The sequence below is a fragment of the Brachyhypopomus gauderio genome, chromosome 2 (genome assembly GCF_052324685.1).
Source record: "Brachyhypopomus gauderio isolate BG-103 chromosome 2, BGAUD_0.2, whole genome shotgun sequence".
Lineage (NCBI taxonomy): Eukaryota > Metazoa > Chordata > Actinopteri > Gymnotiformes > Hypopomidae > Brachyhypopomus > Brachyhypopomus gauderio.
The window spans coordinates 7,793,104-7,820,922 of NC_135212.1; the positions used below are offsets into that span (position 1 = coordinate 7,793,104).

At 44.2% G+C, this 27,819-nt stretch overlaps 1 protein-coding gene across 2 annotated transcripts; it reads left to right on the forward strand.

The window, feature by feature from the left end:
* Nucleotides 1-27,420, forward strand: wfdc1 (WAP four-disulfide core domain 1). Of its 2 annotated transcripts, XM_076985576.1 has the most exons (10): nt 1-197; nt 593-745; nt 2,962-3,178; nt 11,922-12,311; nt 18,667-18,862; nt 19,808-19,891; nt 20,004-20,144; nt 22,866-22,916; nt 23,287-23,346; nt 25,529-27,420. In XM_076985576.1, exons 4-9 carry the CDS (start codon nt 12,195-12,197, stop codon nt 23,316-23,318), a joined length of 621 nt encoding a protein of 206 aa, XP_076841691.1. In that variant the 5' UTR covers nt 1-197; nt 593-745; nt 2,962-3,178; nt 11,922-12,194; the 3' UTR covers nt 23,319-23,346; nt 25,529-27,420. The 2 variants fall into 2 exon arrangements, with proteins under 2 accessions (XP_076841691.1, XP_076841681.1); XM_076985566.1 differs by lacking the exons at nt 1-197; nt 593-745; nt 2,962-3,178 and having other exon boundaries at nt 9,993-12,311.
* Nucleotides 27,421-27,819: the final 399 nt, after the last annotated feature.

Here is a 27,819-nt window from a genome sequence, read left to right on the forward strand (position 1 = left end):
CTATGGCTATAGTACAGTGTGGCTTTAGTACAATATGGCTATAGTATAGTGTGGCTATAGTAGCAGCTACTACCATGAACTGATACAACATACTCAGTGTATTCAAGTTGCATGAATCTTTACAGCTGTTATATGATTGTGTTTCTCAGCAGCGCTATCAGTGTTTCATCGTGATCTCCCTCTAGTGGTGAGCAGAGGTAAATGCTCAGAATAACAGATCTGGGACCTTACTGCATTACAAATATGTTTTCTGAATTTCTTAATTAAGACTATAAATCATGTATTCACCAACCAGATTTAACAGATGATATTTTATGTTGAGAATAATTTATTAGGCTATATGTTTTCTAGGCCATACACAAGAGTGCCTTAATGATTCAATTAAAAATAAATGCTAAAGCACTTAGTGTGAGGTTGCTTTAACAAAAAAAATCTCAATGATATATATGTAACACAAACACTGCAGTTTCCTGTTTATTCTGGGTTACCAAACAGGATGTACTGTGGCCATTTGTACCTTTGATACTATCTCTGTAAGAAGCAACATATCTTCTTCCAACATCGATGTTCGGAAATGTCTTGTGTCTGTTAGCCTGTCTGTAGTCTTCACAGATGAGTACAAAATACTGAGTACAAACCCAAACTGGAAGATGTATGAGCAGGAATGATGGAAATCTGACCACTCGAATAAGCTGAATGAACTCATCGCCCTCGACAACCCTGAGGAAATCAACAACAATCTGAGGTCTGACCACAGCAATGAGCTTCACACACATGACCCCTCCCTCTCTGTCTCTCTCCCTCTTCCCCTCTCCCTCCCTCTCTCTCTCTCTCACCCTTTCTCTCTGCCTTTCTCTCTCTCCCTGTCTCTCTCACTCCCTCTCTCTCCCTCCCTCTCCCCCCTCTCTCTCTCTCACCCTCTCTCTTCCTTTCTCTCTCTCCCTCTCTCACTCCCTCCCTCTTCCTCTTCTTCTCCCTCTCTCTCCCACTCTCTCTCACTCCCTCTCTTTCATACACTCATTCACACACACACACACACACACACACACACACACACACACACACACACACACACACACACACAGATGCATAAACTACCCACTCTGCTAAGGAGGAGTGATCACTATTATCAGATAAAACACTGCTCCCACATTTCCATCCAACACATTAAGATCTTGATCCAGATTAGACAGACTTGGGCGTCTTGAACCACTTGGTCCTTAGTTAACCCTTTAGATTTTCTTATTGCCTACATATATACACACTTATCCCATTATAACATGGAGTCTCCCGGCGTAGGATGACAGTAGTGTCAGAGTGGTTCCCATAAAGTGGAATTGGACTTACACAATAAATGTATTTACATTATTGGTACTCTCATCCTAACAAAATTCACTATGAGAGTAAGACCTCTGGATTATAAAGGCAGTAGGAATACGCTCAGTAAGGTGTTGATATAGCCAAGATGGCAGTACATAAACTCTTTCCATACATCATACAAAAGTAAATTCCTTCGCATGTCAAGCAGAAGTGTGTGAAACACAGCAGGAAGAGGCCATGCTGTTTCTGAGCGACCTGCTCATCTCTGGGGTTAAACTGTCTGGACAGCAACTCCTTTGAAGTCCTTAACTGGAAACAGTTGATTGACCACAGTTCAATAGAGCCGTAAGATCCCTGATCCATCCTGATCCATCCTGATCCATCCGTCACTCTGTAACTCCCTCTCTCACCCGGCACCCACAGCTTAGACCTGGATCATGGACTCACAGTCAGCAAGTCCCCATGGAAACAGCCCATTAAAATGTTTTCTGTTTGACCTGTTACACATGGTTTGACATGTGGAATCCCTCACAGCTACATGTGTTGAGGAGTGAGGAGGATGAGGAGGAGTGGGGAGGAGTGGGGAGGACCTATATGACCTACATGACCCATACAGAACCCATACATGACCCATACATGACCCATACAGAACCCATACATGACCCATACAGAACCCATACATGACCCATACATGACCCATACAGAACCCATACATGACCCATACAGAACCCATACATGACCCATACATGACCCATACAGAACCCATACATGACCCATACATGACCCATACATGACCCATACAGAACCCATACATGACCCATACATGACCCATACAGAACCCATACAGAACCTATACATGACCCATACATGACCCATACAGAACCTATACATGACCCATACAGAACCCATACATGACCTATACAGAACCCATACAGAACCCATACATGACCCATACAGAACCTATACATGACCCATACAGAACCTATACATGACCCATACAGAACCCATACATGACCCATACAGAACCTATACATGACCCATACAGAACCCATACATGACCTATACAGAAGCCATACAGAACCCATACATGACCCATACAGAACCCATACATGACCCATACAGAACCCATATGTGACCCATACATGATCCATACAGAACCCATACATGATCCATACAGAACCCATACATGACCCATACAGAACCCATACATGACCCATACAGAACCCATACAGAACCCATACATGACCTATACAGAGCCCATACATGACCCATACAGAACCCATACATGACCTATACAGAACCCATACAGAACCCATACATGACCTATACAGAACCCATACATGACCCATACAGAACCCATACATGACCCATACAGAACCCATACATGACCCATATAGCTGAAGAACAAATCAAGATTAAGCTCAAAGAGAAATGAGAAGCAGGGGCCCCTATGTCTCTCTCACTCCCCATTCTCTCTCTCTTCCCCCTCTCTATCCATCTCTTTCTCCCACTCTCTCTCCCTCCTCTTCTCTCCCTTTCTCTCACTCACCTTCTCTCTCTCTCTCTCTCTCTCTCTCTCTCTCTCTCTCCCCCTCTCTCTCTTTCTCTTCTGTCTTTATGGTCTGCTCCTCCTCTCTGCAGCGGTGCTGGGCAGCCCTGATTGGAGGCAGATGTGGGGAAGGTGTGGTAATGAGGAGTGAAGTGGAGTGGGGACGTAATGAGCTGTGATCAGAACATCCCGCTTGGTCTCACACACGTCTGGTTCTGGCGCGCCAACGTCAGGCCTCTTGCTGAAGCAGGACTTAGCAGAACAGTTTCATCCATCAGCACGTGTACAACAAACTTCAACCTTTCTTGGGTGAGTGTGAAAGCCAGAGCTGAATACTTAGAGGGACACACACACACACACACACACACACACACACACACACAAGATCCACACCCATTCAGCCCACATCACACCTGTTTGCCCAGAAACAGCAGTCAAAACATACTGATAATGGAGAGAGGAACAGACTGACTGAATGAATGAATGAACGAATGAGTGAGTGAGTGAGATTCATCACTTACCAGCAGTGTTGCGAATAACGCCGTTAAAAATAACAGCGTTAGGTAACGGCATCATTTTGTCAGTAACGGGATAATATAATTAGTTACTTTTCCTGTCGTTACAACGCCGTTGACGTTACTGGTCATTAAAAGCGGTACGTTACTATATATTGATATACTAACAGTAATCCGAGCGGACCACTGCCCAGGCTAGTGAGGAGTAACAGATCCCGATAGGTCACAGTTCTCGGTGTAACACCTGTTTAACTTAACAAGTCAGTAAGCGATTGGCTAAGGCAGCGTTATGGTAGCCAATCAGAGCCAGTGTTTTTACACGCGCCGAAGCACGCGAGTGACACAACACAAACGGAGAAGAGGCCGAAATGGCGTCAGGTGCAAGCCGAAGAAAATGTAGCATTTTCAAGGCGATATAAACATTATTTAAGAAAATACTTGAAGTTTCTGAATGTCTACCAGACTGGGTATTTGATTTATTTAATTAAGAATAGAGGTTTTATTGTTAAGTTTACTTCTGTTGTGAACAAACCAGGGGTGGGTTTCCCGAAACGTACTTAGCGCTATGAACGTTTCGGGAAACCCACCCCAGTTGTCTCAGGTTGAGAGAATTTAATTTAATTTCATAGATGTAAATGCCCTTTATATAGTGTAACTTTACTTTTGCTTTTTTTTTCCAAAGATTTGGGATTTTAAAGGATTTTATCCTGCACTGGTCTGTGGATGTGCAATAAATATCAAAAGTTAAACAACTTTCTGATCTACTAATTTCAACTGACGGTGAAAACTGCTTTAAAAAAAAAACTTAATTAATTGGCATATAACCTTTTTTTAACTATAACGCAAATAGTTACTTTCCCTGGTAATGAGTTACTTTTATTATAGAGTAATTCAGTTACTAACTCAGTTACTTGTTTGAACAAGTAGTGAGTAACTATAACTAATTACTTTCTTAAAGTAACGTTCCCAACACTGCTTACCAGATTCATCTACCCTCTCACCCTACAGTTGAATAGATGGTGTCTGTAGTTCTTTCATCAAGACATAGATCATAAACACCCAGTCCCCCACTATAGAAATCCCATCCGGATGATCATTAAATCACACCCACATAAAGACACTAGTCATGTGAACAGTCACTCACTCCCCAGTACTGGGCTTCCGTGTACACGGGGCAACACGGTGGCTTGGTGGTTAGCACGTTTGCCTCTCAGCACTGGGGTCCTAGGTTCAAGTCCCTATCTGAGTGGAGTTTCCATGTTCTCCCTGTGTTTGCGTGGGTTTCCTCCGGGATCTCCGGTTTCCTCCCACAGTCCAAAAACATGGAGGTTAGGTAAATTGGCAGTCAACAAAAAAAAAATTCTCCCTGAGTGTGTGTCTGTGTCTCTATGTTCAATAAAAAGTAGTGTCTGTGTCTGTGTGCGTGCGTGCGTGTGCTTGTATGCCCAGTGGTGGATGGTGCTTTGCCACTAGGGTCTGTCCTCTCTCCCCTTCCTGCTTCCGGTAGAGAGTACGCTGTGCGCAATTGGCTGCCGCTTCTCGCGGGTGTGTGTGTGATTGATTGTCTGTGACTTGTACCTGTGTTAAATTGTAAAGCGCCTTGGGAATCTGGAAAGGCGCTATATAAATCGAACATTCATTCATTCATACACACATGGACAGATGGACAGCAGAGTGAGTTATCAATTAAGTCTGAATCCTTCTGTAACGAAAGGCAGGCACTCTGTCCGTTGTAATGTTATATTATGAAAAATAATATCACATCAAATGATTATAATACATGCACAAGAAACACCGCACTGTACAGAAACCTTCACCGCAATGTACAGTTTATAGGTAAATGTAGTTAGTGTGAAAGTTCAAGAACTTTAAAGGTGACTCTAGTTTATATTCTAATGTAGTGTATGGGTTAATGTATTATTAACTCTATAAGTTAAAATAGTTTAGAAGTGAATGTATGAGTGCGTAGGTTAATAGTTAAGAGGTTAATGTAGTTTATAGATGAATGTAGTTAGAGTATAGATAAAAACTTAAGTTTAATATGTTATGTTGTTTAATGTAAATTGTATTAAAGTAGTATATGGTGAATATAGTTTATATGTTACTTTAGTGTATGGTTTTACGTAGTTTAGATGTTAATGCAGTATATGGTGTTAAGTAGTTTAGATGTTAATGTAGCGTATGGTGTTATGTAGTTTAGATGTTAATATAGTGTATGGTGTTATGTAGTTTAGAGGTTAATGTAGTGAATGGTGTTATGTAGTTTAGATGTTAGTGTAGTGTATGGTGTACGGTGTAGTTTAGATGTTAATGTAGTTATGGTGTTATGTAGTTTAGATGTTAATGTAGGGTATGGTGTTATGTAGTTTAGATGTTAATGTAGTGAATGGTGTTATGTAGTTTAGATGTTAGTGTAGTGTATGGTGTACGGTGTAGTTTAGATGTTAATGTAGTTATGGTGTTATGTAGTTTAGATGTTAATGTATGTATCGTGTTATAAAGTTTAGATGTTAATGTAGTGTATGGTGTATGATGTAGTTTAGATGTTAATGTAGTGTATGGTGCTATGTAGTTTAGATGTTAATGTAATGTATGGTGTTATGTAGTTTAGATGTTAATGTAGTTATGGTGTTATGTAGTTTATATGTTAATGTAGGGTATGGTGTTATGTAGGGGTGGGAATCGTTTACTATCTCACGATTCGATTCGATTCCGATTTTGGGGGCCACAATTCAATTCAAAAATCGATTTTCGATTCAAAAAACGATTTGATTTATAAAAATGTCTGCTTCAGTCTATAAAATCTGCATGATCTTCTACAGTCTGCTTTGCAAGACAGAACGACAAATACAGAAATTAAGTGCTTTGGTAAAATAAAATGGTTTTTGTTGTTACCAAAATTCTTGAGCTTCATTTTGCGAGCTGTCAGGGCTGGCTCGAATGCAGTTCCCCCAGCCGTCGCTAGGGGCACCAGAGTCAGTCCCAGACTAAACCGACGTAACCATACGTTCTCAGTAGGGCTGGGTATCGATTCAAATTCCAAGAATCGATCCGATTCCGATTCTGAAGATTAAGAATCGATTTATTTCGATTTAATCCGATTTAATCCGATTTAATCGATTCGATCCGATTCGATCCAATTCGGGGTTTAGTGTTATTAAAAATGTATTTATTTGAGCTGTTTCCTGACTATGTACAGAAGCAACATGTTAAAACTAGTATTATATCAATATTAATCAGCAAATAGTTACTGGTAGTTGGTAGTTACTGATGGCTGGAAGACTGGTGAAAAGGGTAATCATAAATCTACCTTCAAGAAAGGTAATCCAGGACAATAAACAGAGGACATCTTTGAGGTGTCTATATCTGCAACAGTGGACTCCTACTGGGACACTAACCAGTGCATTATTATTATGATTGAAATAATTAAGAAGTCACCCAAAAGCTGTTGCTACCAAATGCATTTTTATTTTAAAAGTGCTCATGTATGGTGTTATGTAGTTTAGATGTTAATGTAGTTATGGTGTTATGTAGTTTATATGTTAATGTAGGGTATGGTGTTATGTAGGGGTGGGAATCGTTTACTATCTCACGATTCGATTCGATTCCGATTTTGGGGGCCACAATTCAATTCAAAAATCGATTTTCGATTCAAAAAACGATTTGATTTATAAAAATGTCTGCTTCAGTCTATAAAATCTGCATGATCTTCTACAGTCTGCTTTGCAAGACAGAACGACAAATACAGAAATTAAGTGCTTTGGTAAAATAAAATGGTTTTTGTTGTTACCAAAATTCTTGAGCTTCATTCTTGAGGTGTCTATATCTGCAACAGTGGACTCCTACTGGGACACTAACCAGTGCATTATTATTATGATTGAAATAATTAAGAAGTCACCCAAAAGCTGTTGCTACCAAATGCATTTTTATTTTAAAAGTGCTCATGTATGGTGTTATGTAGTTTAGATGTTAATGTAGTTATGGTGTTATGTAGTTTATATGTTAATGTAGGGTATGGTGTTATGTAGGGGTGGGAATCGTTTACTATCTCACGATTCGATTCGATTCCGATTTTGGGGGCCACAATTCAATTCAAAAATCGATTTTCGATTCAAAAAACGATTTGATTTATAAAAATGTCTGCTTCAGTCTATAAAATCTGCATGATCTTCTACAGTCTGCTTTGCAAGACAGAACGACAAATACAGAAATTAAGTGCTTTGGTAAAATAAAATGGTTTTTGTTGTTACCAAATAATAATTAAGAAGTCATCCAAAAGCTGTTGCTACCAAATGCATTTTTATTTTAAAAGTGCTCACACTTAATAAACTGAAAGTATAAAATGTAAACGTGTATTTTTCTTTAAAGTAAGAATATAATAACAGAACTGTCACGTTACGGTCCCCGACCCCTCCCTGTTGGGCGTGTGTTAACGTTGTCTGCGTCTACTCGTCTGCGTATCTCCGCGGGTGCGGGTGCGTCTTGTGATAATCCTCACCTGTGGCTCGTCTCATCATCACGTGGGGTTTGTGTGGTTTGTCCATTTAATGTGCGTTCGCGCAGCGTCCTGTGCTCGTCGTTGTTTGAGTCACACATATTCTATGTAAACGTGTTTTATGTGCGCTGTCTGCGCTTCGGTAAATGTAATAAACGTAACGATTTGGAAAGCGCAAAGGATTCTGTCTCGTCCATCGCCTTGCGCCCAACGTTACAAGAACATTTTAAACTTTTTTAAACTTTAAAAACACTGGGTAAACTGTCAGTGACATGGACTAAATGTAAAAAGTCACTGACACTGGATAAACTGTCCTTCTGTTTTTAGATTGCCGATTTGACTATCGTCGTTACCGGCACTGTCCGTCGCCATGTTGGTTTACAGTTAGTTAGACCGAGCACGCCTGCGTGAATTCAGTGACGAGGTGGGGGTAAAAGTTCACTAAAAAATCGATCTTTGGACGTACGAATCGATAATCAGATCATCATATGCGAATCGATTCTGAATCGGAAAATCGATTTTTTCAACACAGGCCTAGTTCTCAGCCAGTCTCTGCTTTCTCTGTGATTGCTTATCGTTTAATGGTGTCTTGCCACCTCTCTCTGTTATCACTATGGTTGAGTGTTATTTTTCATGCGTTGTATTTTCCGCATTGGTTTTTTGTTTCTATTTACTCCGTGCCCTCACGGTTTTGCTTTCTATTCTCTTGCGCGTTGAGTCTTCCGTGTTGTTTTGTTTGTTCGTTCTGGGTCGCTGTGCGCGTTTCCCTCTTGCTAATATATTTGACGAGTGTCAAACGTCTTGCTCTTGCGAGCCGGCACTTGGGTCCATCCTTCTCTATATTATTTCTCACCCTTAATGCTCCCGTGCTCACCGCGTTACACAAGCCTTGCACACGAGCTACATTGTGTCCAGTTCGGTCTTCCCCGGCATTCTGTAAAAACCAAAATGAACCCATATTTTTGCCTTAAATGAAGACCGGACAGGTTGAATATCTCTTTCCTCCATGTGTTTTGAACCTTTTCCGCGCATGAGTGTGTTCCAGAACATGTGGCGTAAAGTCTCGCGTAATTTTGTAATTAAGTAACGCGAGACTTCACCACGACTTAGAATCGATTTTGGGACATTTAAAATCAATTCTGAATCGTAGTAAATGAGAATCGATTTTTTATATATGAATCGATTTTTTGGCACACCTCTAGTGTTAGTTTAGATGTTAATGTAGTTATGGTGTTATGTAGTTTAGATGTTAATGTAGGGTATGGTGTTATGTAGTTTAGATGTTAATGTAGTTATGGTGTTATGTAGTTTAGATGTTAATGTAGTTATGGTGTTATGTAGTTTATGGGTGAATGTGGAGTGTAAGTTAAAGTAGATCATATAGTTTATGTAATTTTAAGGCAGTTCGTAAGTTGATCGCTCAGTGTGACTCCTGAATTTGACCTTTGGAGAATCCTGCTGATCTTACACAGGAATTATATGCTACTTATAGGTAAAGAATCGACTTATAAATAAAAAAATAAATTAAAAATCTCTTTTCACCAGGCACATACACTCTCACACACCTTTCTCTCTTACACACACCCACACACATTGTGAAAACGAAACAATAGTGTATAATTACACTCAAATGTGTTTCTTACACTACAGACCAGTGGTCAAGGACCCATGGTGTCCTTTGGCCTAACGCCTACAGAAACAGCGCCGCCCCGGTAGGGTCATCATGGTATTGTCACACCTCCAAACCCAAACCTGTCCTCGCCAGCACACTCTCTGCTTCACCACCACCGTCCTACAGAAGAAGGCAGAGTTGCAGCCCACTCAGCAACCCCCCCCCCCCCCCCCCCCCCCCCCCCAAGGGGCCATCTGGGGGAGATTAGAACAGAACTGTAACTGTAGCAGGTTGGAAGCATGTGACTATCCCAGTCTACTGAGAACCCTGCCTCACATCAAAGGAATGTCTGATTCCCTCCCTCTCCCTCTCTCTCTCTCCCTCTCTCTCTCCTTCCCCCGGCTCATTATATTACCCTACTGTAACGCATTATATCATCATGGATGTGAAGAGGACTATTGTGTGTGACTATTGTATTTATATAATATGCGTTCTTATGTTTTTTTTTACTAGACATATTCCTGCATGTCACTTGTAAGATCACAGAGGTTTCAGTGTCGGAGGCTGTAGTGTTAGTGATTGGGAGAAACAGCTGCAGCTGACAGACTCACTAAAGGGTGTGTGCATGTGTACATTCATGTGTGCATGCATATGTGTGTGTAAAGGGGAGAGAGTGTGTGTGTCGTGCATGGCGTGCATTGTGTGTGTGTACGTTGCAGCTGTCTATGTAACGGCAAGAACTCCCACACATACTAGCTTTGACAGACAAGTGCCAAAAAAGTGCTGTGAATTCAGTTCTTCACCAAATCGAATCATCAAATGTTCCATATTTAAACGATTTAGATAAAAAAAACTTGATGTTTAAGTTTTGATTTGGACTTTCTTCTTGTACTGTGAAACATCAGTCACCCAGCAGACAGTGAACCTACTCAGCCTCAGAATCCCCAATTTCCCCTGTCACATGGGTAGTGATGGGGATTGTGGGTAATTACGGGAATTGGATATACCTTCTAGTGGCTGTCTCCTTTCTGGGTGGCTTTGTAATATTAGTCCTGAGCCCGGCTGCGGAAGGAGGAAGTGCCTGTGTTTGAAATAGCCACATACTGATGGGGCAGTCATGGTCCGGTGGTAGGGAACTGGTCTTGTGACCGGAGGGTTGTGGGTTCGATTCCCAGACCTGAGGCCATGACTGAGGTGCCCTTGAGCACCTAACCCCAACTGCTCCCCGGGCGCCGGGCTAGGGCTGCCCACCACTCTGGGCACGTGTGATCCACAGCCCTGTTCTAACTGCACAGATGGGTTAAAACCAGAGGACAAATTTTGATTGCGGTGTAAAAATCACATTTGACAAAATATGGCACACACATGGTACCCCAAATTAGTATGCAGTATGTGACCAAAATGAAATTTTCAAGTGTGCAAAAGACACCCAATATTGCAGTATGTGAGCAGAGCTGTCTTCATGGTGTGCTACATCCCATCATGCAACTTGAAACAAAAATATTTCCCAAGTGTGACATTAAGGCGTAGTACATTTGTGCTTGTCTAATACTGGATACTGTACTGCATACTATTACAGGGACCAGTATCCAATATACAGTGTATTCTGAGTGCAGTATGCAGTATACAGTATGAGCTAATGTATTGGTTACAAGGACAGCCTCCCATGGATACCAGCTAGAGATCAAAGAAGAAGAAGAGGGGAGTGTGAGGTCCAGATGGGGGTGTGGCAACTTAATGGGGGGCGTGGCTTTACTTCAGGAGGGAATACTCCTCCTCAGACACTAGTGTCCCCTTCACCACAGTTCACAAGCATCCCTTCCTGTCAGTTACACCCTGGATGTTTGGCATTTAACTCTTCCAACACAAAATTAGCACACATTATGCTCACTTGAGAGAATCAAGTCTGAGAATGTGTTCGAGTGTGTTTGAATGTGTTTCTTTGTCACTTTTTAGTTAACTTGTTTTTTTAATTCATTTATTTTTTTTCTAAATGTTTTACCATGTATATACATTTGTAGATACAATCCAGGACTCTGAATTGACCAAATCAAAACACAGGTGGCAAAGAGAAGGTGTACAGACAGGCTGCTCTATTTCACCTGGTCCTGCTGGAGTCTTTTCTGTCCCTCTACCCACAACTCCTCCCTCTCCCTTCTTGTCCCTTTCTTCTTCCTTCTCTCTGTCTCTCTCTCTCTCTCTCTCTCTCTCTCTCTCTCTCTCTCTCTCTCTCTCTCTCTGCCTCTTGCTCTTTCTCACCATGTGTGTGTTGTGTGTAGATTTAACTCCCTCCACAGAAAGACCAGTGTGCACATAGCTGCCCCTTTCTGTTTCTTGGCTAATCTCTCACTCTCTCTCTCTCTCGCTCTCTCTCTCACTCTCTCCCGCTCTCCTGCCCTCTTTCTCTTCCACCTTTTTTTGTCTTTGGAGTGGATATAGCACACTCTCCCCTGTAGGAGCGATTCTGTGAAGACGCACAAAGACAGAGACCTCAAACTGGCACTGGGACAACGCGGGGAACTTCTGACGCCGTGTCACAGATGCAGACAAACTCTTAGAGGAAACCAAAGCCCACACACACCTACAGACACCAGACAACGAAAAGCAGCCAGAGCCAGAACAGAAGGATCAAATTGCACAGTGTGGACCGTCTGTGCTAGGGAGGTCAGATAGAAGAGGAGAGGGGAGTTCAGGAGGGGTCCGATGGCAGACGGCAGGGTCGTGGGGCTCCTAGGGTGGGCCGTCCTCGTGTGTCTGCTGCTGACGGAGACAAGCTCGAGGAGGGTGCACCAGCAGCTCAGAGACGCTCCCAGCCACAAGGTGAGGACACATCCTCTCATCAGACACACTCTTCATACCATCTCGTGCGCTCATGGTGATGTAAGAACGAGGGTTGACATTGCAAAATGCTTCAGGACCTACAGCATAAAGAAGATAATCCACAGGAAACTGTCTGAAGAGCTCAAACGACCAGCTGTGTGTTTGATGTGCCGTTAGAGAGTCACAGGAACTAGTATTCAGGACTGTTGTGTACTCTGAGCTTAAAAAGACTTTAGTCTAGTGTGGTCCTTTGTCAGATTTGAGTATTTTTTGGTTTAGTTGACTGGCTTGAGTTGATTTGCAGCTGTAGTTGAGCACTCTGTTAGTAGAAAAGTGTTTGAGATGTGTGTGTGTAAACCTTCGATAGGTCACCTAAGCCATGCCAGCACACCAGTATGTGTGGTGTGTGATGCTGGTTTGGTCAGACAGTTCCACCGCTGCTCTGAGCACGTGCGGACACGCCCACTCCTTCATTCATTCTTTTGCGTCCTTTTGATCCATTTTGTTCTTCTCTTTCACTCTTGGATTCCTTCACTCCGTGGTTGAGTTTCTCTCTCCTCTCCTTTGGAACAGTAGACATCAGCTCGAAGGTCTTTCTGTCTCTGTTTTGTTGTCTCTCTCTGCAACACCCCTCATGTGAACTGTCAAGATAGTGGCAGACTAAACAACACAGGACATAACACATCCACCATCATTAAAGTGGAACTGATAGCAGCTGACCTCATTTCACTGTGTCTGTTAAAAGCAAGAGAACAGCAGTAAGGTTTTCTTACAGTTTGACTGTAGTTGTGTTCCAGGAGTGCATTTAGAAACCACTGCCAACACGACCAGACGGAGCTAAACTGGTCTTGATAGCCTTTGTGCATGGTGAGATCTCAGACATTAGAATGACCTCACTTCTGGATGTTTTGACCTCTGTCTGGACATTTTGACCTCAGTCTGGACGTTTTGACCTCAGTCTGCCGCAGAACCGAGTGACGCTACAGAAACCCAAGGAGCTGAACTAGCAGGAACAGGAATCTCCACATCACTTCCTGTTAAAAGTCCACGGCTGTGTTCGAAATAGCCTACTACATACTACTGGCGTACTGATCGAGCCCCAAATCAGTATGCCATATGCAGTATGTGACCAAAATGAAAATTTCCAGTATGCGAAACATACCCGGATGACCTACTACTTCCGCAAAATATTCCAGTATGCGAACAGAGCTATCTTCGTGGTGTACTGCATCCCATCATGCAACGCTACGTTCACGTTACCCCGTAGTATGCTTTGCTTTTGTCGCATACTGGAAACTGTACTGCATTTACTACGAGGACCAGTATGCAGTATCCAGAATATACTGAGTCCAGTATGCAGTATCCAGTATGTAGTAGTCTATTTCGAACAGAGCCCTAATCTCACATTCACAGTGCAACTATATAAAACTGAAAATTGGTCTCCAAACCATATAACCTCAGTCATGTGTGCATAATAGAAGACCTTTCATCCACACTGCTCTCTAAAATACACTGTAAAGTTTCAGCTGTAAAGTAAAAGTGTTACATGACTTAAATGGAGTCAGCAGTGTACCATACATTTGTGTTCCAGATAGCTGATATTATCTGTCTTAAAACATTTAGAAAAGATCTAAATATGTTGTACTGATAAAAACAATAGAATGAGAAGGACGCCATTGGTGGCAGTCTGAGCGTGTGCCCCCCCCCCCCCCCCCCCCCCCCCCCCCCCCCATGGCAACCAGCCCCAGCTGGTCAGGACATGTTCAGGGGTGTCAGATCTCTACACCATCCGCAGCTGCACTCTTACCTCTGAGATGCAGCTGCACTCTGACAGGACCTGAGGAAGCAGGCAGGTGTGTTTAAGACTGCAACTTCCTGTGCACATGCTGAGTGTGTCTGTCAGTGAGGGTTTTATCACAGCGATCTTCTCTAGCTGGTTCCCACCCTCCATTCCTCCATCCCTCCTCTCCACACACTGGAGCAGAGAGAGTTTTCAGTACACAGGAAGAAAGCATTTTCAGTACTGTAATCTCAACATCTTCGAAGAACACAAAATCTTTCCATTAACTCATTCACAGCACACGTGCGTCCTGGCTGTGTTAATTCACTCACAGCACACGTGCGTCCTGGCTGTGTTAACTCATTCACAGCACACGTGTGATGGGAATGTGTTAACACAGCTAGGGTGTGGCCATGTTCTCAATGGAGACCATAATCCAAGTCTGCTGAGAACAGCATGTCTCAAAATGTTACTGTACTTTCACTGACTCAGCCTTACATGCAGCCCCAATGAAGACAGACTGAGGGTTTGGGAGGCGCCCGTGTCCTCTAGGTGTAGGGGTAGGTCTGGGTTTAAGTCTAGGTGTAGGGATAGGTCTGGGTTTAAGTCTACACTGTAAAAAATTGCTGTTAATTTACAGCAGAATTCCAACAGTATTAACCTGTTATTTTTGAAAACAGCACTCTACTGTTAATACAAACAGAAAATTGGTAATTTACTGTTCTTTAACAGGACTATAAATTCACAGGGAAAATCTGACAGTAAACTACTGTATACTTCATATACAGGAAGTTGCTGTGAACTGATAAGCAGTTCTAGAGTAATAAAGCAATGGCTGCTGGGAGATTAGAAAATCCTGAGTTTTTTCCCTATTTTTTTCTACTTGCTTGAGTGTTTTAGCAGTTGTAACACTGCATTGTGGTGCAAGTTACATCGTGGACCTAAAAACCTAATCTAAGTTTTTAGCTAACCGTACGAAGCTAACAAAAAATATTAGAAAAATACTTAGGCTAGAATTTTATATAAGGGCAGTCATGGCCTGGTGGTTAGGGAACTGGTCTTGTGACCGGAGGGTCGTGGGTTCGATTCCCAGACCTTAGGCCATGACTGAGGTGCCCCTGAGCAAGGCCCTTAACCCGCAATTGCTCACTTGTATAAAAATGAGATTAAAATGTAAGTTGCTCTGGATAAGGGCGTCTGCCAAATGCCATAAATATAAACCCAGCCATTGATGGTTAAGGGTCTTGCTCAGGGGCCCAGCAGTGGCAGCTAGGAGGAGGGGGGATTCAAACTCAGGACCTTTGGATTGCAACACCAACGTCTTAACCACTGAGCTACCGCTGCCCTTTGAGCTGTTGTTTTTGTATACAGAGTTCTGTTAGCTGTAACAGAAATTAACAGTAAATTGCTGTAGGTTTAAAAAAAACAGTAATATTGTGTAGATTGTGTTTACAGTATTATGCTGTAATTGTAATTACAGTATCCGTACTGTAAAAATAGGGTATAATACTGGTGAAACTGCTGCCAGTAAATTACTGTAATTTTACATGGAAATTTTTTACAGTGTAGGTGTAGGGGTAGGTCTGGGTTTAACTCTAGGTGTAGGGGTAGGTCTGGGTTTAAATCTAGGTGTAGGGGTAGGTCTGGGTTTAAGTCTAGGTGTAGGGGTAGGTCTGGGTTTAAGTCTAGGTGTATGGGTAGGTCTGGGTTTAAGTCTAGGTGTAGGGGTAGGTCTGGGTTTAAGTCTAGGTGTAGGGGTAGGTCTGGGTTTAAGTCTAGGTGTAGGGGGAGGTCTGGGTTTAAGTCTAGGTGTAGGTGTAGGCCTACACTCAGAAAAGCGGATACATGCTTTCCATTTCATCTAGATGCAACTATCTCTACCAGACACAGACACACAGCTAATTTTTCATCAAAGGTTTTAAGATTGTAAAGGAAATACTTGGTCACGCAACAGCTGTCCATCAAGCAGACCCAGAACAGAATATGAATGCAGTCAGGACAGATGCTGTCCAGACATCGTCCAGACATCGAAACATCAATCACTACATGCACGGCAGAACTGTAAAAGCACCGCTAGAATGTCAGCAGTGTGAGTGTAAAATTCAAAAGACTAAACCGTGCAGTTCAAAGAAACAAAAATTATCATTCTTAATTAAAAAATGGTTGCAGATGTAGATTCTTTTGCAATTCAAGTTGTAATAAGTAACAAGTATTAGGATATTTATGTATTTGAAGGTGCATAGCATGTTGTAAATGACATATGAGTGAGTTTGCGCAGGCACAGTATGACAGTGATCATGAGGCACTATTGCCTGATCTAAATGACACAGGCATATTAATGACTTTGACTCTAGCAGATGTGCCTTGTCTGATGAACTCAGAATGTGCACTTGAGAAAGTTTGAGAAGAGTTTGAATATGTGTTATAAATTGATATCACTCTTCCTAAATTATCCCAGCTGTCTGTTTAAAAAGCAATTTATAACATTAAGGATTCTGATAAAAATGTGTTGAGTTCAGTACTTTTGTGTGAAGGAAATTCATCTCAGTATTCTGGCTTCTGTTGGGCCAGTGCCTGTGGCCTGAGCTGTTGGTACAGCTACAGAGAACACCTCCCAGCCCTGTAGTCACTCCTCCCAGCCCTGTAGTCACTCCTCCCAGCCCTGTAGTCACTCCTCCCAGACCTGTAGTCACACCTCCCAGACCTGTAGTCACACCTCCCAGACCTGTAGTCACACCTCCCAGCCCTGTAGTCACTCCTCCCAGCCCTGTAGTCACTCCTCCCAGCCCTGTAGTCACTCCTCCCAGCCCTGTAGTCACACCTCCCAGACCTGTAGTCACACCTCCCAGCCCTGTAGTCACTCCTCCCAGCCCTGTAGTCACTCCTCCCAGACCTGTAGTCACACCTCCCAGACCTGTAGTCACACCTCCCAGCCCTGTAGTCACGAGGCACCTCTGACGTCTAAAGTGCCCTGGGACAGGCGTGGAATTTAAGAACTGTTTAACCACCAATATCAACAAAAGGAATGGCTCCAACAAAGGACAGTATTTCTTTAAATGTTTGGATTAGGGAAATGCGGTGAATAATGACAGCGATAGCTCTGAGATTCATCTCTCTGGCCTGATTGGACAGCAGCCGGCGGGGTGTTGACATCAGCGCAGAAGAACCCAATAACCCCCCTGACTACAGCACAGCCTCCCAGACTAAATGAAAATCAAATGTGCTCTTTCAAGAGCTGCCACCACCTCCCTGACCCAGAGACAAACAGGAACAAATAAAAAAGGCCTGAAAAAGGCAAACATGCACACAAATACTCACACACAGACACACAAATACAAACACACACACAAACACACACACGCACACAAACCTTGGCACCAATCTCCCTAGACTCTGGCTTGGACGAGGACACCAACACTTTGTCCTGATGCCAAGTCTCTTGAGAGGAAATTGTAGTTGGAACACCCGCTGTGGCGAAGCATCTACGTACAGCGCATAGTGAAGAGAGCCATGTGATCGGATCACTCTGGGTTAGAGCTGCAGGGTTAGAGCTGCTCTGATGGGACGCTGCTGCTTTAGCTCAGGAGAACTCAGGAGAGACCACCACACAAACATGGGGGGTTATATTCACCAAAATTACAGCCATCATTCAGCTTTTTCAGTATGGGAGTGATAAAACTGTGGAATGCAATTCCAATTTATTTACTTTCACTACTGCAATACATCAACCACAGGAAAAAAGTTCAGAAACTACAAACCCACAATATTGGAAAATTCTCTAGTTCAATTAAATGTGAGTATCTGGTACTTACACAATTGCATACACACACACACACACACACACACACACACACACACACACACACACAGAGTTTTGCTTGTAGGGAGTACCACTGCTCTTACCAAAGCCAGTGTTAAAGTGCACACTTTAAACATCTAAACTTCCCGCACAGACCTAAACGTTCCACACAGACAGTCACACATGCAGTCAGACAGACATGTATCGACAGTCACACATGCAGTCAGACAGACATGTATCGACAGTCACACATGCAGTCAGACAGACATGTATCAACAGTCACACATGCAGTCAGACAGACATGTATGGACAGTCACACATGCAGTCAGACACACACTGACACGGGCAGACACTTATCTACACATACTCAGAGGAAAATACAAACATACGCTATTTACCCCCCTATCTACATAAGCTAATTACAAGCTATCTACAACTAGGCAGACATGTATCTGCACTGACCAACGTGGCCTGCAAAGACTGAAGCGGACGTGTTCGTACATTCAGAATTCAGTAATTTGCCAAAATCACACAAATATCTCTGGAGCTTAAGAGTTTTGAACACAGTGACCTTACTGTGATCTAAACAAATACATGACTAACAGTTTGTTGATAAGTTGTGAACTTACGCAAAAGCCGGGATCTTGAACTAAAGGTCCTCCACAGTTAGATGCTGCCCCCTATTGGTCATAGTAAGTGTGTGTTAAATGAAAAAGATAAAGCCATCTGTGCCGTGACACTGACGAGACATGCGTTCTCTGCCAATACATTGCCAGGACTATGAATACCCCAACCAATCACATTCCACCCTGCACCAGAAGAACGACCGGTGCCCGCCCCCGCCACAGATGCTGCCAGAGAGAGCGTGTGAGGTGCCGAGTTGCCGTGCCGACTCTGAGTGTGAAAGACACAAACGCTGCTGTTACAACGGCTGCATCTACGCCTGCCTGGAGTCAGTCCAGCCTCCGCCTGGTATGAGAACACACACTAAGCACAAACCTATGACTGACAGGTGTGAAGCTTCTGTCTCGTTCACTAAAGCCTCTGTACAAGAGCACATGGAGTCCAGGAGATACTCTATTCCAGAGAGACACAGAGACATGCAGACGCACAGAGACATACAGAGATGTACAGAGACGCACAGAGACATACAGAAATGTATGTGTAGTGTCTTCTTAATGGAAGTCTTCGTAATCCTCTGATGGCCCCATCAGACCTACCAGACCCGTCAGACACGTCCCTGCCAGACACTAGTGGGCTCACAGGAAGGGAAAGATGTGGTTTTTTATTTGTTCACATATAAAGTGACAGGAGCAGGACTTGCTGGGTGAAGAGGCAGGTGTGTGTCTACACGTGAAGACTGTGAGACACTCAGTGACATGGACAGGGTGTGGGATTTCATTCCACCAACTGGGTCCCAGTACAGAAGAGGCTTCATTGTCTCCTCCGCACTGGTGTTGGAGGAGCTGTAACATACATGCATTTAAATGAGCCTGCAGATGATCTTTAGTACTCTAGTACAATTACTAATACTATTTAGTACTCTAGTACAGTTATTACTTTAGTACTCTAATACTCTTTAGTACTTTAGTACAATTTATTATTCTAGTACGCTAATACTCTTTAGTGCTCTTCAGTAGTACTCTATTACTCATTAGTAGTACTCTTTATTACTCTAGTACTCAGTAGTAGTCCTCTTTAGCAGTACTCCTTTATTTTAGTATTCTTTAGTAGTACTGTATTACTCTATTACTTTATTACTCTTCAGTAATACTCTATTACTCATTACTAGTACTCTTTATTACTCTAATACTCAGTACTAGTCCTCTTTAGTAGTACTCTTCTTCTGAGCACTCCCCAGACTGCGACACTAACGGTGATGCTCATTTCTCTGTGGTTCGCCACGGTGCTGCCCAGTGCTGGACTGGCTGGTGCCGCCCAAGCCGCGCTGGCTGGGGGGGAACGGCTGGCTGCTGGACGGGCCGCAGGAGGTCCTGCAGGGTGAGTGCCAACCACGTCACCCCCACCGTCACACCCACAGCGGAGCCCGCGGTTCCTGTGTTGCCCGTGGGGGGCGCTGTCTGACCGTGGTGTGTTTGTGCGCGTGTTGTAGCGGAGGCCTGCAGCACCACGGAGGACGGGGACGAGCCGTTGCACTGCCCCACGGGGTATGAATGCCACATCATCAACCCCGGGAACCCTGCGGCTGGGGTCCCCAACAGAGGCCAGTGCATCAAACAGTGGCGGAACTCAGGTGAACGTGCATATCTGTGCTTCAATCACACCTACATCATCTCCACACCCCTACATCATCTCCACACCCCTACATCATCATCTCCACACCCCTACACCATCATCTCCACACCCCTACATCATCATCTCCACACCCCTACACCATCATTTCCACACCCCTACATCATCATCTCCACACCCCTACATCATCATCTCCACACCCCTACACCATCATCTCCACACCCCTACATCATCATCTCCACACCCCTACACCATCATCTCCACACCCCTACACCATCATCTCCAGCCCCCTACACCCCCATCTCCACTCCCCTACACCCCATCTCAACACACCTACATCATCATCTCCACACCCCTACACCATCATCTCCACACACCTACACCCCCATCTCCACACCCCTACACCCCCATCTCCACACACCTACATCATCATCTCCACACACCTACATCATCATCTCCTCACCCCTACACCATCATCTCCACACCCCTACACCATCATCTCCACACATCTACATCATCATCTCCACACCCCTACACCATCATCTCCACACACCTACATCATCATCTCCACACCCCTACACCATCATCTCCACACCCCTACACCCCCATCTCCACACCCCTACACCCCCATCTCCACACACCTACATCATCATCTCCACACACCTACATCATCATCTCCACACCCCTACACCATCATCTCCACACCCCTACACCATCATCTCCACACACCTACATCATCATCTCCACACACCTACATCATCATCTCCACACCCCTACATCATCATCTCCACAGCTCTACATCATCATCTCCACACACCTACATCATCATCTCCACACCCTACACCATCATCTCCACACCCCTACATCATCATCTCCACACCTACATCATCATCTCCACACATCTACACCCCCATCTCAACACACCTACATCATCTCCACACCCCTACACCATCATCTCCACACACCTACATCATCATCTCCACACCCCTACACCATCATCTCCACACCCTACATCATCATCTCCACACATCTACACCCCCATCTCAACACACCTACATCATCTCCACACCCCTACACCCCCATCTCCACACACCTACATCATCATCTCCACACACCTACATCATCATCTCCACACCCTACACCAGGTATCACCAAATGGCGGACCGCGGTCCGGATCCGGACCCGAACGCCATCCTGTCCGGACCCAATCACATTCCTGATTAACTGGATACGGACCCAAATGCCAAAAAAATTTTAACGGGAGACTATATTTTAAACCGGAGAATTTATTTTCAGACGAGTGTTACGTTCGCCCCCGCTCAACAACTTTCGTTCGCCACCGCGGACCCGGACCTAAGGTCTGAGCTATCTGCCAAAAATGGACCGCGGAAAGATTTAATTGATTACCCCTGCCCTACACCATCATCTCCACACCCTACATCATCATCTCCACACCCTACATCATCATCTCCACACATCTACACCCCCATCTCAACACACCTACATCATCTCCACACCCCTACACCCCCATCTCCACACACCTACATCATCATCTCCACACCCCTACACTATCATCTCCACACCCTACATCATCATCTCCACACATATACACCCCCATCTCAACACACCTACATCATCTCCACACCCCTACACCCCCATCTCCACACACCTACATCATCATCTCCACACCCCTACGCCATCATCTCCAGACCCCTACACCCCCATCTCCACACACCTACATCATCATCTCCACACCCCTACGCCATCATCTCCACACCCCTACACCATCATCTCCACACACCTACATCATCATCTCCACACCCCTACACCATCATCTCCACACCCCTACACCATCATCTCCACACCCCTACACCATCATCTCCACACACCTACATCATCATCTCCACACCCCTACACCATCATCTCCACACCCCTACATCATCATCTCCACACCCCTACACCATCATCTCCACACACCTACATCATCATCTCCACACCCCTACATCGACATCTCCACACACCTACATCATCATCTCCACACACCTACACCATCATCTCCACACACCTACATCATCATTTCCACACACCTACATCATCATCTCCACACCCCTACACCATCATCTCCACACCCCTACACCATCATCTCCACACACCTACATCATCATCTCCACACCCCTACACCATCATCTCCAGACCCCTACACCCCCATCTCCACACACCTACATCATCATCTCCACACACCTACACCATCATCTCCACACACCTACATCATCATCTCCACACCCCTACACCATCATCTCCACACACCTACATCATCATCTCCACACATCTACATCATCATCTCCACACACCTACATCATCATCTCCACACACCTACATCATCATCTCCACACACCTACACCATCATCTCCACACACCTACACCATCATCTCCACACCCCTACATCATCATCTCCACACCTACATCATCATCTCCACACCCCTACACCATCATCTCCACACACCTACATCATCATCTCCACACACCTACATCATCATCTCCACAGCTCTACACCACCATCTCCACACCCCTACATCATCATCTCCAGACCCCTAAACCATGTGATGGTCATGTGATGTGATGGTCATGTGATGGTCATATGATGTGATGGTCATGTGATGTGATGGTCATGTGATATAATGGTCATGTTGTAAACACTTGTTGTGCATGTTTCCCACCCTAGATGTCCACAGCTTGAGGCCCAAGTACTTCAAAGATTACGAGGATTCTTTAGGTTAGTACAGATAATCTACTGATCACTGTATATCTACTGAACTGTGTATATCTACTGAACAGTGTATATGTACTCAACACTGTATATCTACTGAACAGTGTATATCTACTGAATGGTGTATATTTACTCAACGGTGTATATTTACTCAACGGTGTATATCTACTGAACGGTGTATATATACTGAGAGGTGTATATCTACTAAACGGTGTATATCTATTGAACGGTGTATATCTACTGAGTGGTGTATATCTACTGAACGGTGTATATATACTGAGAGGTGTATATCTACTGAGCGGTATATATCTACTGAACTCTCAGGGCGTAACCCAGAGCAACGTGTGATAGATACTCTGCAATCTCTTCTAAACAGGAAGTAACTCCAACAATGCTGTGGGGAGCTGAAAAATATCCCAGACACTTCAGCTAACAGGTACTACACAAATATGATGGTGTAGCTGAGAAACCCTGATAGTATTTATAACACCCCTATACAGCCTGTTTATAATGACACCCCTATACTGCCTGTTCATTATGACACCCCTATACAGTCTGTTCATAATGACACCCATATACAGTCTGTTCATTATGACACCCCTATACAGGCTGTTCACAAAGACACCCCTATACAGTCTGTTCATTATGACACCCCTATACAGGATGTTCATAAAGACACTCCTATACAGTCTGTTCATTATGAAACCCCTATACAGTGTGTTCATTATGACACCCCTATACAGTCTGTTAATTATGACACCCCTATACAGTCTGTTAATTATGACACCCCTATACAGCCTGTTCATAATGACAACCCTATACAGTCTGTTCATAATTACAACCCTATACAGTCTGTTCATAATGACACCCATATACAGTCTGTTCATTATGATACCCCTATACAGGCTGTTCACAAAGACACCCCTATACAGTCTGTTCATTATGACACCCCTATACAGGATGTTCATAAAGACACTCCTATACAGTCTGTTCATTATGAAACCCCTATACAGTGTGTTCATTATGACACCCCTATACAGTCTGTTAATTATGACACCCCTATACAGTCTGTTAATTATGACACCCCTATACAGCCTGTTCATAATGACAACCCTATACAGTCTGTTCATTATGACACCCCTATACAGTCTGTTCATTATGACACCCCTATACAGCCTGTTCATAATGTCACCCCTATACAGCCTGTTCATTATGACACCGCTATACAGCCTGTTCATTATGACACCCCTATACAACCTGTTCATAATGACACCCCTATACAGCCTGTTCATTATGACACCCCTATACAGTCTGTTCATAATGACACCCCTATACAGTCTGTTCATTATGACACCCCTATACAGTCTGTTCATTATGACACCCCTATACAGTCTGTTCATTGACACCCCTATACAGTCTGTTCATTATGACACCCCTATACAGTCTGTTCATAATGTCACCCCTATACTGCCTGTTCATTATGACACCCCTATACAGCCTGTTCATTATGACACCCCTATACAGCCTGTTCATTATGACACCCCTATACAGCCTGTTCATAATGACAACCCTATACAGTCTGTTAATTATGACACCCCTATACAGTCTGTTCATAATGACATCCCTATACAGCCTGTTCATAATGACAACCCTATACAGTCTGTTCATTATGACACCCCTATACAGTCTGTTCATTGACACCCCTATACAGGCTGTTCATTATGACACCCCTATACAGTCTGTTCATAATGGCACCCCTATACAGTCTGTTCATTATGACACCCCTATACGGTTTGTTCATTGACACCCCTATACAGTCTGTTCATTATGACACCCCTATACAGCCTGTTTATGAGACCCCTATACAGTCTGTTCATTATGACACCCCTATACAGTCTGTTAATTGACACCCCTATACAGTCTGTTCATAATGACACCCCTATACAGCCTGTTCATTATGACACCCCTATACAGCCTGTTCATTATGACACCCCTATACAGCCTGTTCATTATGACACCCCTATACAGCCTGTTCATTATGACACCCCTATACAGTCTGTTCATAATGACACCCATATACAGCCTGTTCATTATGACACACCTATACAATGTGTTCATAATGACACCCCTATACAGTCTGTTCATTATGACACCCCTATACTGCTGTGAGAGCTTCACAACTCTCTGCAGTTAACACCATAGACAGGACGGTGGAGATCAGTGATGAATGTAGTGATCACTGTGGAGATCAGTGATGAATGTAGTGATCACTGGAGAACAGTGATGAATGTAGTGATCACTGGATATCAGTGATGAATGTAGTGATCACTGTGGAGATCAGTGATGAATGTAGGGATCACTGTGGAGATCAGTGATGAATGTAGTGATCACTGGAGATCAGTGATGAATGTAGTGATCACTGGAGATCAGTGATGAATGTAGTGATCACTGGATATCAGTGATGAATGTAGTGATCACTGGAGATCAGTGATGAATGTAATGATCACTGGATATCAGTGATGAATGTAGTGATCACTGGATATCAGTGATGAATGTAGTGATCACTGGAGATCAGTGATGAATGTAGTGATCAACGCAGGTACTCTTTTCTTCTGTAGGTGACCTCATGACCTCTGTGACCCTGCTGGCACTTTTCAGCATAACTTGGATTCAGTGACAACCAGATCCGCACACACCCCCTACCAGAGCCGGAGTGGCTAATCGGGAGGTTCGGGAGGACAACCTCTACACCCGCACACACCCCTACACCCCCCTACACCTGCACCCCCTACTCCCGCACACCTCTACACCCACACAACCCCTTCACCTGCACCCCTTACACCCGCACACAACCTCTACACCCACACAACCCCTACACCTGCACCCCCTACACCTGCACACCTACACCCACATAACCCCTACACCAGGGGTGCCCACAGTTTTCAGCTTGCGAGCTACTTATAAGATGACCCAGTCAGAAAGATCTACGTAATTTGTTGAGCGGGGGGGGGGGGGGGGGATGGGGTGTGGCGAACGTAATTTGTTGAGTGGATTGCAGATTGGCTGCCGTGAATGTCAATCAAAATACAACCGTCAGTGCAGATGTGCGATTCATCTACTACTATTTTATGTGACGCGATCTACGCACATTCCTTCGCGATCGACCGACAGTTCCTTCAGGTGTAGGGGTTGTGTGGGTGTAGGTGTTGTGTGTGGGTGTAGGGGATGCAGGTGTAGGGGTTGTGTGGGTGTAGGGGATGCAGGTGTAGGGGTTGTGTGGGTGTAGGTCGATCGCGATCGACGTAATGAGCACCCCTGCCCTACACCTGCACCCCCTACACCCACATACAACCCCTACACCTGCACACCTACACCCACACAACCCCTACACATGCACACCTACACCCACACAACCCCTACACCTGCATCCCCTATACCCACACACAACACCTACACCCACACAACCCCTACACCTGCATCCCCTACACCCACACAACCCCTACACCTGCATCCCCTACACCCACACACAACACCTAAACCCACACAACCCCTACACCTGCATCCCCTACACCCACACAACCCCTACACCTGCACACCTACACCCACACAACCCCTACACCTGCACACCTACACAACCCCTACACCTGCACCCCCTACACCCACACACAACCCCTACACCTGCACCCCCTACACCCACACAACCCCTACACCTGCACCCCCTACACCCACAAACAACCCCTACACCTGCACACCTACACCCACACAATCCCTACACCTGCACACCTACACCCACACAACCCCTACACCTGCACACCTACACCCACACAACCCCTACACCTGCACACCTACACCCACACACGGACCTTAACTGGCTGCTCAAACTCGCTGCTCTGCACTTTTGTGCTGTAAGACAGGGAAGAAATGTCACCATGGCCTCATCCAGCAGCTCACAACATACTGCAGTGTGGCCACTTCTGCACTACATCCTTCTTCTAGTTTCCCAAACAGGAAGTATATACTCACAGAGGTCATTACTTTCAACATTATGGTGATATTACTGATTCTGTATTATATTTTAGAGATATTTAACATGAATAATGAGCAGCATAGCAAACATACTTTATAAGTCCTGCTCTGCTGACACCAGAAACCATGCAGTCTGCACACTGTAAGGATTTTCAGTTTTCTGGATCACAGGACACCACACACACACCCAGACAGTATACTGCATCCAAACACACGTATATCAGTATACTGCAAATACACACCTATCATGAGTATGTATCCTAGTCTCACACACCCCAAAACACTATCCAAACAGCTCCACATACACCCACCCTCTTATGCTAACCCTATGATGGTGTGCTGGTGTACATGACGTGCACTACATGATACAGGCTCTACCCTCCCCCAGCCTGAAAGAACAAGACTCCTACAATAAACAAAATCAAAACACACACCCACTGCATTTTTATTGTGTATCACCAATAAAAATATATCAAGACCTTTTTCTGCGGTCTACCATTGAGATATATTTATTTACATACATATATATATATATATATATATATATATATATATATATATATATATATATAAAATGAAGATTATTCATTTAATCTGAATCTATAACGCCTACTCTGGAGTGAATCTGGACTGAATTTAGTCTTATCGGCAGGGTACGGTGGGTAAATGGGTGAAGAGTCACACAGGGGTTTGTGTTTAGTAAATGTGTGTTTGGTAAACTCAAGTTACACAGGAGGTGGGGGAGATGCATCTTTGCATGGCACAATCCCAGACATCATAAACTACTGTACCGGTCCACAGTAGAACCGGGCACTGTTCAAACATCCCTGTACAATTGTGGACCACCCACAGTCTCCCTGTGTTGCTCAAGACCACCCACAGT